Source organism: Miniopterus schreibersii (genome assembly GCF_964146895.1).
Source record: "Miniopterus schreibersii genome assembly, chromosome: 20".
NCBI classification, from domain to species: Eukaryota; Metazoa; Chordata; class Mammalia; order Chiroptera; family Miniopteridae; genus Miniopterus; species Miniopterus schreibersii.
In genome coordinates this window covers 20,862,223-20,876,722 of record NC_138122.1, presented here as the reverse complement: position 1 = coordinate 20,876,722, position 14,500 = coordinate 20,862,223, and the positions used below count along the sequence as shown (strand labels likewise).

General features: G+C 44.2%; 1 protein-coding gene across 4 annotated transcripts in view; it reads right to left on the bottom strand.

Annotated features, from left to right (window-relative positions):
- The window catches only part of CIT (citron rho-interacting serine/threonine kinase), a 123,034-nt gene that overhangs the window by 63,234 nt on the left and 45,300 nt on the right, over window positions 1-14,500 (bottom strand). For all 4 annotated transcript variants that reach the window (XM_081123712.1, XM_081123713.1, XM_081123714.1 and 1 more), the window contains exons 11-13: window positions 5,335-5,440; window positions 4,282-4,425; window positions 2,920-3,039 (exon numbers count right to left, since the gene is read on the bottom strand). In XM_081123712.1, the coding sequence (XP_080979838.1) occupies window positions 2,920-3,039; window positions 4,282-4,425; window positions 5,335-5,440 (370 nt within the window). The remainder of the gene's footprint in view (window positions 1-2,919; window positions 3,040-4,281; window positions 4,426-5,334; window positions 5,441-14,500) is intronic.

Sequence of the window (14,500 nt, the reverse complement as noted above, 5' to 3'; positions counted from 1 at the left end):
AAAGGCCTTTATAACCTGCTCACAATTATTTGAACTCCCGGAGTGGAGCATGAGCTGATTACGTAAAACGATACATCCTTTCCTGGGGGTTTTTCTAGACCCCTCGGCCAGGGCCACATTATAATTGTCATGGCTCTGAGTACTGTGCCTTCCTGGACCCCCTCTTCCACAAAAAAAATTTTTTTAATTATATTTTATAACTGTGTTCATATAAAGACAAAAACATTAATATTATCTATGAAAACAGTTTTTTTGACCTAAAAGATCAATTTTTTCTTTTAAATTAAAAAAAATTAAGCATTTTATGGGCACCTAAAGGTACCATCAGCCCTACCCACAAACATCAAACTGTAGAGGAAGCAGAGCTGGGAGAAATCTTGGGCATCTTATCCCCAACCTCCCTTTTCTTTCTTGAACTTATGTTAGCGAGAAGGGAATGTAATTTTCGTGTTTTGTCGAGAGCAAGGACAGAGCGGCTGTTCATCCCCCCAACATCTCTCTTTTCTGAGCTGTCAGCACCCAGGGGGAGGAAGGCAAAAATCAGGCAACATCTCCGTCAGCTCTCTGAGCTCTTGGGGCGCCCAGCCTGCTACAAGCATCAACAGGAATTCTACCTCATTTGTTGAGCCGCTGTTACTATGCTGGAGACTTCAAGGCAATCTCATAAATCCAACAGCTAACCAAATGCCTGCTGAAGGAAAAATCTGAGAGAAGATCATCAGGTCTGTCTCCAAGGACAGGTGAGAGAGCTGTCCTGTCTCAGCATGGACTGAATTGTAGGTTAGAGCTGAGAGGGATAAGGATGGCAGACCACCAACAACCTTCAAGGCCTGTCTAAGGTAAGTATTCTGGATGGAGCTTCAGAATTTTGTGAGAAGGAAGTCGGACGTAGTCCTATTCAGTGACAAATGCCTTCCATGTTTCCTGAACTTCTGTTTCCCTTCCTGGGGCTGGGAGGGGGTGTCAGTGATTGCTAGTAAAAGTGCACGAATCAAACTATCATGTGAGACTCTTAGGTATTATTATTTTAAACCAAGTCCAAATACTCTATAGAGGGTAGCTAAGTAGAAGCAAAATATTACAAAATAAATAGCTATATAGAAATTAGCTTGTGAGATAAAGAGTGGGGGGGTAGAATGCCAAATCTGAGAGCAAACAACAGGCTGCAAACCAATTACGAGAAGTTTGCTGAAAGCAGGAAATGCTTTTTCCTGGACTGCAAACATCCTGTTCTCACAAAACTTCCCAAAAGTCATTTTAATAAATCCTTCTTCCAGTGAGAAATAATCTGAAACGAAGAGGTTTTCTTCCCCACACTGGAACTTTTAGCAGTCATTAAAACCTAAAACTCCGCATGCCTGCCAACAGTGACAGGAATCACAAAAGACATTTCTTTGAACTCAACCGCCTTTCAAAATGTCCTGTTAATTCTGTTTCTGGGGAATTTCATGGACACCAGCTGCTCCCTCTGGTGGCCAAATGCAGCTTTCATTTCCCCAGGACGCCACCAAAAGCCAATTTCCAAACACACTGAACTAATGGGAGAAAAAGAATTCTGCCTCTTGAAACTTTTAGGATGAAAAACCATGTTGATAAAAAGGGGCAATGAGTCAACTGTCAAAGCAGGTTTCAAACTGTGAGTGGCCTGCAAAACCTCTAATATTGGTATTGTTCAGAAACCTGCTACCCAGATTGCTGTGCTTCCTATGCACATTTACTTACAAGCAAGAAGGTATTAACCAACAATTTTTAAATATTAAGGTGACAGATTATGCCAACGAAACCCTCCCAAAAATCCTTCTTCCTTTAAAGAATAGTGAATGGACCCGATTATTTGCAGGAGTTTCTTATATTTAGCACCACCCAGATGGCTAAGCTGGTGCTACCCAGAGACAAAAATGTTCATTTCCATCAGTGTTTACACTGGATTTTCTGAAGTGAATGGGAGTTGCCTGGCAGCTGATAATTCAGCTCTCCAGTTGCTCATTGCCATCTCTTCATGAAAGTTTCTATTTACAGCTTCTTCAAAGGACAGAAAAATCCATGCTAAAAAGGAAACAATGAAGCGAAGTTTAAAACAAAAATGAACCATCTTGAAAGAAAACCCTTTTTAAAAGGGGGGGAGAGAGTGGGCCTTTTAAAGGTCTCCGTGCTCTTTTCTGAACACACAGTGGATGGCTTTCCGCACTCAGATTTGCTGTGTTAAATCTCACTCAGTCTTTACCTGCTCCAACTCTTCTTCTAGATGATTTCTTTACGTTTTACTTATATAGTAAGTTTTACTTACTATGAATTATCCTGGCTTCTCTCAAAAACTTAAAGTGCAACTGAAAAGCTATAAAAACCTTCCATTTTTCTTTTAACGATCTAGAGCAGAGAGGTTGACAAACTTTTCCTGTAAAAGGCTACATAGTAAGCAATTTCAGCTTTGAGGACCATATGGTCTTTGTGCCACTGTAGCAAGAGTAACAGCTATGGACAATACAAAAATGAATAAGCATGGCTATGTTCCAGTAAAAACTTCACTTGTGGACACTGAAATCTGACTTCCACATACTTTGCACCTGTCATGAAATATTCTTCTTTTGATTTTTTTTCCCCACAACTGCTTACAAATGCAAAAACCATTCTTAGCTTATGATCATGGAAAACAGGTGGTAGGCCAGATTTGCCCCATAGGCCACAGGTGCCCCACCCGTGCTCTAAACCTACGTCTTTAATTGAAAAGAGTAGCCATTATGGGACGCAGATTTCAAAGGGGCTAGAACCAAGCATTCTACAATTTATATAAATATGGGGAATGACCTACATCTCTCCCCCCCAACCCTTTTTCTTTCCTTCTCTCTGCCTCTCAACATGTCTCTCCTGAAATTAGAGGTCCAAGCAGCCACCCTGCTCCCAGGCAGGAGGCGGTCATACCTGTTCTTTGATTTCTTGGAGCTTCCGGCTCTGCTCTCTGATATCATGGAGAAGCTGCAGTGCTTTGTCATCCTCCTGGGACACCTCCATCCGTGCTTGCTCCAAACTTCGCTTTAAACTCTGCGGAAAGCAAAAATTTTAATAGGGATGCCCTGTGGAGCCTGCTCTGTTAGAAAAGATTCATTAAAGGAGCTGCAAGCTGCTTCGCAGACATCAAGACGGTTTCCAGTGACGGACCAAAGTTGACAACTTCCAGTTGGTTGTTGATTCCAGTTTTCATCCTGTAAAAACCCCTGGGTTCAAGAAATATCATCTTGTGATCCAATCTGAAACTACATCAAGCTGTCTTCTACCACCATCTACCTGTCCTAGGAGATACTTACTTGCATGTTTAGGATGAAACACTAATAAGATCCCTTAGCCATTATAACCACCATTGGGATGGCCAGAGTCTTTCCTGCAATATCAATTACTCAAGGACTCACGGGTATATAGCTCGCTTTCAAAGTAGCAATGACTTCATTTAAGACTCTGAGCAGTCTATTTCCATCTCCTGCCTTATGTCTCCTGGATACCTTTCATCCATAAGGTTCCCTCAATGCTTTAGTGGTACTGAAATATATATCTGTAATACACAGCTGAATAGCTTCACCCGCCACTGAAAGGCAGCCAAATCTGGAATGGAAACATAGCAGTTACTCTTAATTAGCCACGTCCTATAGATCTCCTCTCCCTCGTGAAAGGAAAAAAAAACAAAAATTGAAAAATGTGTGATTCAACTTCTTAAGACTGTTTAATTGGGCACATTAAAAAAACACCTGGATGAAAAATTTAACGAGACAATGGAGAAGACAGTCTACTCTTGTGAAGGAAAGAAAAAAAAAGCCACATGATAAATAATGACAGAGGGTCTGGGTTTTAAAGGCTGAGCTTTCTTGTTGCTACACCAGTTGTAGGAAATGGAAAACTGATTTTCAGGCAGATTCAAAATACATTTTCTTGTGCTTATTTGCGAGTTTGGTTCCCGAGGCTGACCATGTCAGACACGGCGGAGGTTTAGACCAGAGAGGTTGGGATGGGAGAAGTTAGGACCCTTTGTGACTGGCTGCAAAAATGACCACGCCCATCTCCAAGCTCCGTGGCCTACCTGGACTTTCTGGAGTCCAGTCTTACTTCTCTCTGGGACCTCTGGCCAGGCTTACACTACTCTGCAAATCGCAATTCTTGCTTTTTTGTATTCTGCCTTTCTCTACTCTCTGCCATTGGCTGTGATGTGCCTCATGGAACTGTCATGAAACAGGATGAGACACACACAACAGGAAGTGCCACCTCCAAGGGAAGGGGACTTTGGGGAAGGCTCACACTGCATTCTGTGATGTAGGTAGCAAGGTCCTGTTCCAGGAGGGATCTCTGAGTCTCAGAGGCCTTCAGCTCCACCTCCTTCTGACTAAGCACAGCCTCCACCTCTGACACTCTCCGATGTAACCGGGTCATTTCCTGCTCCATCTGAAATAAACACATCGACAGGTTAAAAGGGCCCGTGGAGGTTCATGGGGAGCTAGCAAATCTCAAGTAGCCTCCGAAACCACCTGGTGGTCTCAGCTGGCGCTATTTCGCCAAAGGTAGGGATGGAAGTACCATTGTTTCTTCGCCCGGGAGCACACGGTTCTTCGTAGGGATAGTCACCAATGCTAAGTCACTCCTCTCATTCAAGTCTCGGTTCACACTTGGTCACTCCTCTAACCCAGTGAGCAAGAAGGCCACAATCATCACTTTTCACCTGTTTGCTTTTTTGGTTTGGTTTGGTTTTTGCAGACGTCACTTTAATTTTACCCCAAATCCATCTTGATCCCCCCCATCTCCTTGCAAAGATCTAGAGGACAAATCCAGGACAGGGCAAGGAGATATGTATTCGCCTGCACTCTTAGGAGTCCCGGGCAAGTAGTGACTTTTATGAGCTTCCAGAAAGCTGCCCCTGGGCAGGAACAGTGAGTGTTAAGAGACGTTGAGCATAATCAACACCGTGGCCGCAGTTACATAAGCAGGAGTTTTAAAAGGCTAGGAAGAGAGACTTCGCATCACTCAAAGCAGATGGGATGCATCCCGGCCACAGGTGACGACCCACACCACCTGCCGGAAGAAGCAGACATCTGGCTGGGTCATGCTGAGGAACGGGCCGTTTTAAATCCAGGGCCTCCTCTGGTTAAGATTTAAAGGATTTACAGCAACGTCAAGGCCCGAATTCATCTCCCTCTGAGCTGCCGGAGGTGTCACTTCAGCGAGGGAGATAGCACCTCGCTCACTCTGTATGGATCAGGTGGCTCAGTGCCAGCAGCGGCCCCAGGTGGCTCCCTTGGCATATATTGACAGGAGGATCCTGGAGCAAGGAGAGAGGCCGGCTGTGGAAATAAATACCTTGTGACACTTGTCCTGGGAGTCTTGCAGCTCTTTGCTTTTGATGAGAAGTTTCTTTTCCATCGAGCTAGTCTTGGCAGGGGAGTCCAAGCCCGACACAAAAGACCTAGATAGAAGAAAATCAATGTCAAGGTGGCAAGTAGGTGGGCCGAAAAAGCTGCATTCAGAAACTACGGCAATAGACAATGGACCTTCCAGAGTTCTGTGGCCATCAGCAGGGCTTCTAATGACATCAAGGCCATGAGACAGGGAGGTAAAGGAAGCAAAAATTCCGGAAGCAGGCAGACCTGGGTGTAAATTCAGTCGCCACTGACCTGAAGCCACAGTTGAGACTCTCTTAGACTCAGTTTCCATATCTATTAGGTGGAATAATGACAGAAGAACCTACCACACAGGAGAGTGTGAACATTAAATGCAGCATCCTGCCTACATGGCTTCATTCACTTACTCAGCAGATATGTACTGTGCACCTACTGTGTCCCAGAAACTGTACTAGGCACTGGAATAGCAGTAAACAAGACATCAAGGTCCCTGCCCTCTGGGAACTGACATTCCACAAGGGGCAGAAAGAATGCACTGGGCAGACACAAAAACGAAAAGGTTACAGATGATGGTAACCTTCTTCTTTCTGTCAAAGAAGGAAACAGGGCACTGTGATATGATATGGGTCAAGGGTCTGCTTTAGGCAATAGTAATCAAGGAGGGCTTCTCTGAGGAGGTGACATTTGAGCTGGGGCCTGAAGGATGAGAAGGTGCAGGCCATCCAAAGCTCTGGAAGGAAACAAGCTCTAGGGAGGAGGGATAATAGATGCCAGTCCTGAGGCAGAACAGAGCTAACACAGCAAGTACCCGATAAATGCTGTTAGTTACTGCATTGATCAAATTATTGTTTATTCCATCCCCAAGCTACCCAGTTGGTTCTGTTTCATTTTATACAAACTGCTAAGGCCTATCATGGTAGGTGGAATAGAGCTCCTCCCCCAAGATGTCCACATCTTAATCTCCAGAACCTGTGAATCTGTTACCTGACATAGCAAAAGAGACTTTGCAGACGTGATTAAGTGAAGTATTTTGAGATGGGCAGATTAATGTGGGTTATCTGGTTGGGTCCAATGTAATCACAAGGGCTCTTACAAAATGAAAGCAGAAGAGGTAAGGAGATGTGACAACTGAAGTAGGGTCAGAGTCAGAGAGAGAGATTTGAAGATGGAGGGAGGGGCCACAAGCCAGGGAATCTAAGTGGCCTATAGAAGCTGGAAAGGGGGAAGACACCGATTCTCTTAGATGCTCCAGAGTGCAATCTTGTCTACAACTTGATTTCAGCCCAGTAAAACCCATCTCAGATTTCTGACCTCCAGAACTCTAAGGTAATAAATGTGTCCTGTTTTAAGCCACTAAAATTGTGGTGATTTGTTACAGCAGCCTTAGAAAGCTCATATACTTATTGGGCACTGACTACATGCCTGGTTCTGTCCTAACTATAGACATGTTTTAACTCTTGATTCCCCACAACAACTCTAGGAGGCAGATAAATTATTCTCATTTTATAGATGAGGAAATTGAGACCCAGAGAGGTTAAGCCACCTGCCAGTTACTAAGTGGTTTCTGTTGGTCTCACAACAGAGAGCTGGGGTAGGGAGACTGACTTGATGCAGCTGATATAACCCTCAGGAAAATATCACAAAAATAAAGCAGTGTGACCTCATGAGAATGGGTTAGAAGGATACTCTCTCCACAGAAAGGATACACCTCTGTATATCACTCACACACACTGCCTCATCCCTAGAAGCAGTTAATTATGGGTGGAAATGCCGGCTCCCATCTGGGACAGCTTCCCACAGTGGTTGGCTCCCTGGGCACGAACACTAGGACGGATGAAGGGCAGGGTCAGAGCAACAACTGGCAAGGGTTCTCACATAGGGAAGGATGTGCGACAGAGCCCACCACTGTCCCACAGTCCCATCTTTGTTGCCTTGGTAACAGGGTTGCAGGAGCTGATTGTCAATGAGCATTCACGTCCTACCAGCAGGTGAAAGTTCTGCTTTCTGCTTACCCAAACTACTTCCCTGCCTAAAAGAGGTCAGTGCCCTGCAGCAACTCAGAACACCTCTCTCCATGCAGCTCCCCTCTCAAGGGTTGGAGTGATGTCTTGCCATACCCCAGTGACAGCTCCCTGCAAACACACTACAGGGCAGCCAAGCAAGCCAACACCCTGAGTCAGGCTGCTCTATTCAGACTCTGACTCTGCCACTCTAACTGCATGACCTCTCTGAACTTTGGTTTCCTCATCTGTAAAATGGGGACAATTCTCAACCTACTTCAAGAGTTCCTGCAGGGATTAAATGAGATAGTCCATGTAACGCCCTTAGCACAGTGCCTGGCCCATCTGGAGGGTTCAATAAATGCCAGCCACTTACTATTATCACTGTCGTTTTTAGCATCACTACCCATGCAATGTCATAAATAGCACATGCCTCGCGGGCCTAAAATAGCTGCTTGAAATAGTCAAGCTCAGGGGGTTGAATTCCCTCTGTGCTATTATTCACATTAAAACAAATGCTGCTTATTCACAGAAATAGGCAGCGGGGACTGAAATCCAGAAAGAAATCCTTTTTTTAAAATCTAACTTTTAGCCAAAAATCTTAACCAATTTCTACATTAGCCTGCTTTATAACCTAAAATCTAGTGCACGTGTGCGCACATACACGCGCGTGCACACACACACACTTTTTTTCCTTTTAATCTGAGATGAAATGGGTTGCTTGGCATCACTTGAGTTACCTTTGCTATTTCCTTTAGTCTTGACTTCACTCTGGGGGTGAGCTAGAGAAGACCCCGAACCACCCAAGGAGGGAGGGATGATCCACAGATGGACTTGATGGTCCTTCCATAATCGAGTCGCCCACCTGTCACTAAGTCACACGCATCGACATGAGTCAGAGATGACAACACAGGCCACAGCTCTTTGTGCCCAAGCACAAAACCGGCACCTTTAGAATAACGACTACATGGGTACATGATGATGGGATGGGAAGTGGCTCCCAAAACTTGATGGCACATGGAGGGCAGGCTCCAGCAGTGTTTAATGTTTAAAGTGTGCTGCTGTGGGTGCATTGCTGATGGCTTAGTCACAAAACAAAACAAAAAAGAAAACCTATTCTAGGTCACTCATTAATAGGGCCCAGAATGGAGATGTGCGGCCCCATCCACTGGCACTTGCAGGATACAAAGCAACAGCTCTCTGCGTCACCGAGGTCCAACTCACCCATTCTTCTGTTATTTTGATGCTTGACCAGTGTTCACTGTTCACTGTTTAGAAGTTCTAAGTGCAGCAATTAAGAGCTCTTCAGAATAAAGGTGCTAAGGAAATCAATTTTTAAGAAATAAAAATCACATCTAAAAAAAGCTATGATGACTGCTGTCTGGTTGCCAGAACACCATCTCAACTTACTATAAATGTTAAAGGTTACCACCCTGTACCCACCAATATAAAAGAAGTATGTACCTCTCCATTTTACGTTTTATCCAATCCTAGAGATTTCCCCTGCTTGGCTTTCTCCTACCTCTTTAATCTACCACCAATGGATTTCATGTAACCTTCCTTATGTTTTCTCCTTTGACTCTGAATATATAAAGAGAACTACAAAACTGCCATTCTCCAAAGCATTTTCTCAATTCTTTGGAAAGAGAGAATTAATGCCACTACCTTTATCATTGACAATAGTGCACATTTATTGAGCACTTGCTATGTGCCAGGCACTGTGCTTGATGCTCTGTGGGTTAATTCATTGAATCTTCCCAAGGATCCTATGCAGTGGGTATTATGATCCCATGGCACTGATGCTCAGGAATAGCTTACCCTATGGCCTCTACAATTTCCTACATGAGGATGATTAGGGTGCAGGTGCAGGTGCAGGGCAGTAGAGCTGGGAATTCAAAGTTGGGTTCTGCAACTCAACGCTTGTGGGTTCAAATCCCAACTCTGCTGCTTCTTGGCTGCAAGGCCTTGCACAAATCCGAGAAAAGTACCAGAGAGGTTCATAGGAGCGAGGTCATGGAGGAAAGGAAAATTAATCACTTGAGGGAAGGTAACTTCTACCCATGACCAGCTGTATGTGGTGCTGAAAGGGCAACTCTAAGCCTGAGCCCAGCATGGCCTGGGTACCAAAGAACATCCACAGGCCAGGTCAGTCCACAGCCACCCCCAGAAACAGCTCAACCCCCATACAAAGAACAACTCTTCTTCCATTGCTCGGAGGCTCAGGGGTGGTAATTAAATAGGAAACAAGACAGATTTTAGAGGCCTAGGCTGGTTCAGGCTCCAGGCTCGATGAGATGCAGTACAATACAGATGCTAATAAAAGAACATGCAGCCTGCCCACACATTGCTTGCCTACTCCTCCTGGCCACATCTCTGATACACAGCCAGCTATCCCCATGGAGAGAAAAGGCACTTCTGAGCAGCGGGTGCATGCAGCCACCCACCCACACACAGCAGTGCTGTCTCTGCGAGCAAGAAGACAAGTTTGGGTTTTCCTTTTTTTCCAGCTTCTATTTTCTAGAAAAATTTACTCTGAAATCAACATCTCTTCCTGATACACATCTGCTTTATAATTATAGAGGCCCACGAGTATTAACAGAGGTAATGGTATATGACACAGGGAAGGTCAGGCTTGGTTGTTACTGCTACAGCAGAAAGAATGTTTTTAAAAATGTGTTAGATGCGACCTAAAAATTGCTTTACATGGAACTTCAACATTTAAGTAAAAATGATAAAATGCAGTTTTCCCAATGTCTATAAATAATCCACATAACTCTAAAAACACCCTATTTAATAAAGCTATTAACAGAATAAATACTTCATATCAAAAGAGTATACAATCTGTATTCCATCCTAAAAGCAAGTACATGTGTTAAGTACTTTCTAATCATTACTGTAATGATTAAGATAGTGCTTAAGCATCAAGCCATCCATTTATTATTCCCTTAGGAAGAGGACCCCAAGACTGCAGAAGATGCCACCAATTCACAGATCACACATGTAGCAATCACAAATAGGCATGAGTTAACCAAGAATGGATACTGGAGGCTAAAACAGGGGACTCAGAATTAGCTCAGCCGAGGGCCCTACCTTAATTGTGGCCAACAGCACTAAAAATACATGCCACCGCAAGATGTAACATGGTGCAAAAAATAAAAAAATCATCAGCATTCTGCTCCAAAAATATACTTACTGGCTTTTAAGATTGAGCATTCTGAAATTTATGAACTAGCTTTATAAGCCCATTTTAACATACACAGTGGTGTCCATCATGAACACTTGGAGATATCGAAAATACTGCTGTTCTCAAGAGTTTCAGAGTCTAGCTGGCTTTAGAGCACCCCCTAGAAACACACACACACACACACACACACACACACAAAACCAGCAGTGGCCTCCAGTTGAATTAGAGCATTTGCTTTGGAATGATTAATATGTAACCCAAGAATCATTTATTAAAAATAATGTTATTAATAAAAGCATAGCCTCTCATGGGATCTCTAATACAGTCCCCACCTCTAAGCCAGGCACTGCCTAGCTTTGCAGGTTAATTTCATTGGCATACCTCCACCTCTTGCCTGGATGGTTGCAGTAACCTAAGTTACTTCCCTGAACCTAACTCTTGTCACCCTACTATGCACCACACAACACCAGAGAGACCCTTTGTAAAATGAGAATCGGATATTACACATCCCCATTCAAAATCCTGCAAAGACTTCCTGCTCATTGCAATTACAGGTGCTCTTTGACTTGTGATGGGGTTACATTCCAACAAACCCATCAAGTTGAAAATGCATTTAATACACTTAACCTTCTGAACATCATAGCTTAGCCTCGCCTACCTTAAATGTAGTTTACTCCCCTGTCCAAGTGGCAAATGGGAAGCTATGGTTTGCTGCTACTACCCAACATCATGAAAGAGTATTGTATCAGGAAAAGATAAAAATTCAAGGTATGATATCTACTGAATGCATATCGCTTTTGCCCCAGTATAAAGTTGAAAAGTCTAAGTCAAACCACCAAACCATCAAAAGGCAGAAACCATCTGTATAGCAAAATCCAAACCCAAAGCCCTACTGACTTCCATTCAGACCACATTCCCCATGCATCCCGAAGCTCCAGCCATCCCGTGACTCCTGTTCACTGGACAGCTAGTCCTGGCTTCAGGAACTAACATGGTCATTCCCATTCATTTCTTATCTAGGTTCTGATTTCTTCAGAGCCCCTATCACCATCTGAATTTTTTTGTTTATGAGCTTACTTATCCTGTCTCTCCCCAAAAGAATGCTAGCTTCTTGAGGGCAGGAACCTTGTCTGCCTTTTTCAGTTAGGCCACAAAGCCTAGAACAATATATTTGTTGAATGAATGAATGATGTGCTAAGAGCTTCTGTGCCCCAGGCAGCCTCAGTTCAAAGGTCACAGTGGGACAAAGGAAACCAAAACAAGAGGTGCCTCCAATCCACGCTGACACGAGCAATATTTCCGGGCCCTGAACAGGAGATGCCCAGCATTAGTTCTGGGACAGCAATGTGACAATCACACACACACTTGCCCACACTCAAGCACAGGAAAGTGGGCGGAGTGAGTGACATCCAGGCTGGGCACAGTGTACTTTCTCCCTCTCTAGCACTGAGTTTTAGACCCCCCTTGAAGTGGATCCTGCTAGAAGCCTCGAGCATGTTTTATGGAATGTACAGGTTTAACCGACAGACTCCATTCAGAGTAAAAAACTGAATGGAGATATTACAACATCTGTCAGGCACCCCACATGGAGTCTGATTCTCTCAATGGGCAGAAACCAGCAAGATGTCTTTATAAAGTGGAAGCAGGAAAGAAAAGAGAGCCGAAAGCACCCTTAGGCCCAACCTCACCCCTAAATAACAACAGCAAATATGAAATGAACACTTACTCTGCTCCAGGCACTAGCACTACATGTTGTCCCCACAACAAACCTAACAGACAGGCACTATTATAAACCCCACTTATACATACGGGAGTTGTGGCTGAGAGGTTAAATGCCTCGTTCACACACCTAGCCAAGAGTGGAGCTTAGATTTGAGCCCATGTCTCTCTGAGTCCGAAGCCTATGCTATAGTTCATTCCAAAAAATAAAGAGTGCTGATATCAGCTCTAAAGTTAAACGTTGGAGAAGTTGGCCATCTTCTGCCCAGTGCAAGGTGCGTGAAACTTAAGAAGGAACCCAAGCTTCTTGATCACCACTCTCCTCATCTGTAAAACAATGAGTTGTTGTTGGGATTAAATGAGTGCCTGTCAAGCATTTAAAATAGCGCCCAGTACATAGTGAATTCTCAGTAAAGTCAGCTCTTTCACCATTGTTATTATTAGGTTACTCCTTGGGTTCCTCATAATCTAACAGTCATGACTCTTAAAGACAGGGTAGTACAGTGGTCCTGGAGGCAACCAGCTATGGGTCTAAGTCTTAGATCTGTTACTACCTACAAAACTTCAGAAAAATAACTTAACATTGCTGAGCCTCAGTGTCCTCATCTATAAAAGGGGATAACACCAGCTGCCTCGTAGAGTTAGTACTTAATGAGATAATGCATGTAAGGCACTCAACATAGTTCTGGGCACACAGGAAGTACTCAATAGATGACAGTTTCCATTAGCAGTTGAATAATCTGTGCAGAAGAAAATGGCATAATCCCCAGCCACTTCAGTCTAATTCAATTTGACAAATGTTCACTGAAGACCTGCCAGGGGCAAGGCATAAGGTAAAAAACACAGTCCCTGTCCTCGAAGAGCTCGAGCAGCTTGGCTAGAGACAGGGGACAAGAAGGAGTTTCGACTGAAAGGCAGGCTGGGGTCTTGGCATACCAGGCTTGAGTAGAAAGTTCAGGAGTGGCCATTAAAGCTACGCATACTGTAATACTACTGAAGGTCTGAGCAGGAGAATGACATCATCCAACCTAGGATTTGGAAGAATTCCATCTTCTGTGGAGAATGGATTAGAGCCAGGAAAACTGGAGGCAGGAATCAGTTAGGCTACTGCAATAGTCCAAGCAAAAGTGTCAATGGGGGGGGGGGGGGCGTGTGAGGACAGAAAGATCGGCACAGATGCAAGTGTCATCCTAGAGGCACGACGCAGAGGTCTTAGTAACTGCTGGGATGGTGGGGGAGGCAGAAAAGAGTTTAAGATGACTCAGTTTTCTTGCCTAGAATGGTAGGGGAAGTGGTTGTTTCCTAAATGAAATAAGGAAGCCAAAACTAGCATCTAGTGGCTTAGTGACTGAGTCTGTTGGGAGTGAGCAGAAGACAGAGGTGGTAAGAAACTGGTAGAATATCCTGGCGACAATCAACACAAGGCTGGGAGGGAGGCCATGGGGCAAGGAGCGTTGATGTCAAGGAACTGAATGGGAACACCAAGAACAGGCTAGAAAGGGAACTGAGGAGAGGACATCAGGGAACAGTGTATACATTTTAAGGGCCTGGAACAGAAAGGGACAGCCACAAAAGAGTGAGAATAGCAGAGAGTTAGGAAAACCAAGTTTCCAGAAGAAAACAGAACATTTCAAGACAAATGTGGCCATTAATGGTATCACGTGGCGAGGCGGAAACCACTGGCTTTGGTGGTTAGGGGGAATCGGTAGCTTCTGAGACAGTCATTTCCATAGAGTTGCAGAGGTTGAGAAGGGGGGCACTGAGTGTAGGCTATTCTTTCTGGAAGCTTGTCAAGAAAAGAAGGTGAGTGAGGTCAGGAGACAAGAGATAAGTGAAACAGAGAGAATGGAGAGAAATTCACTTAGGTAAAGGAAGAGTTGCCAAACTGGCACGCAGCTTGGGAACATACAGCACCATTTAGTCAATTACTGTCTTCTTAGGGGATCCGAGGCAACCGTGCAAATTAGCATGTATAGGCCAGCAAAGAAAACGCACTTGACAGATCTTCTGGAGCCTAATCTTTGGGATTGGGCTAGGATGGTTTGGATTAGATTTCCTAAAGGTATCTTTAAGGCAAATGAGAAAGCGGCAGAATGGTCCTGCCAGGCCTACAAGGCAAGCACGCATGGTCTGAACAGAGAACAGAAGAAGGCAAGCAGAACAGATGTACTCGATTAAGAGAAAGAAGAAATGGAATGATCAAGAGGAAAGAACCCAACACA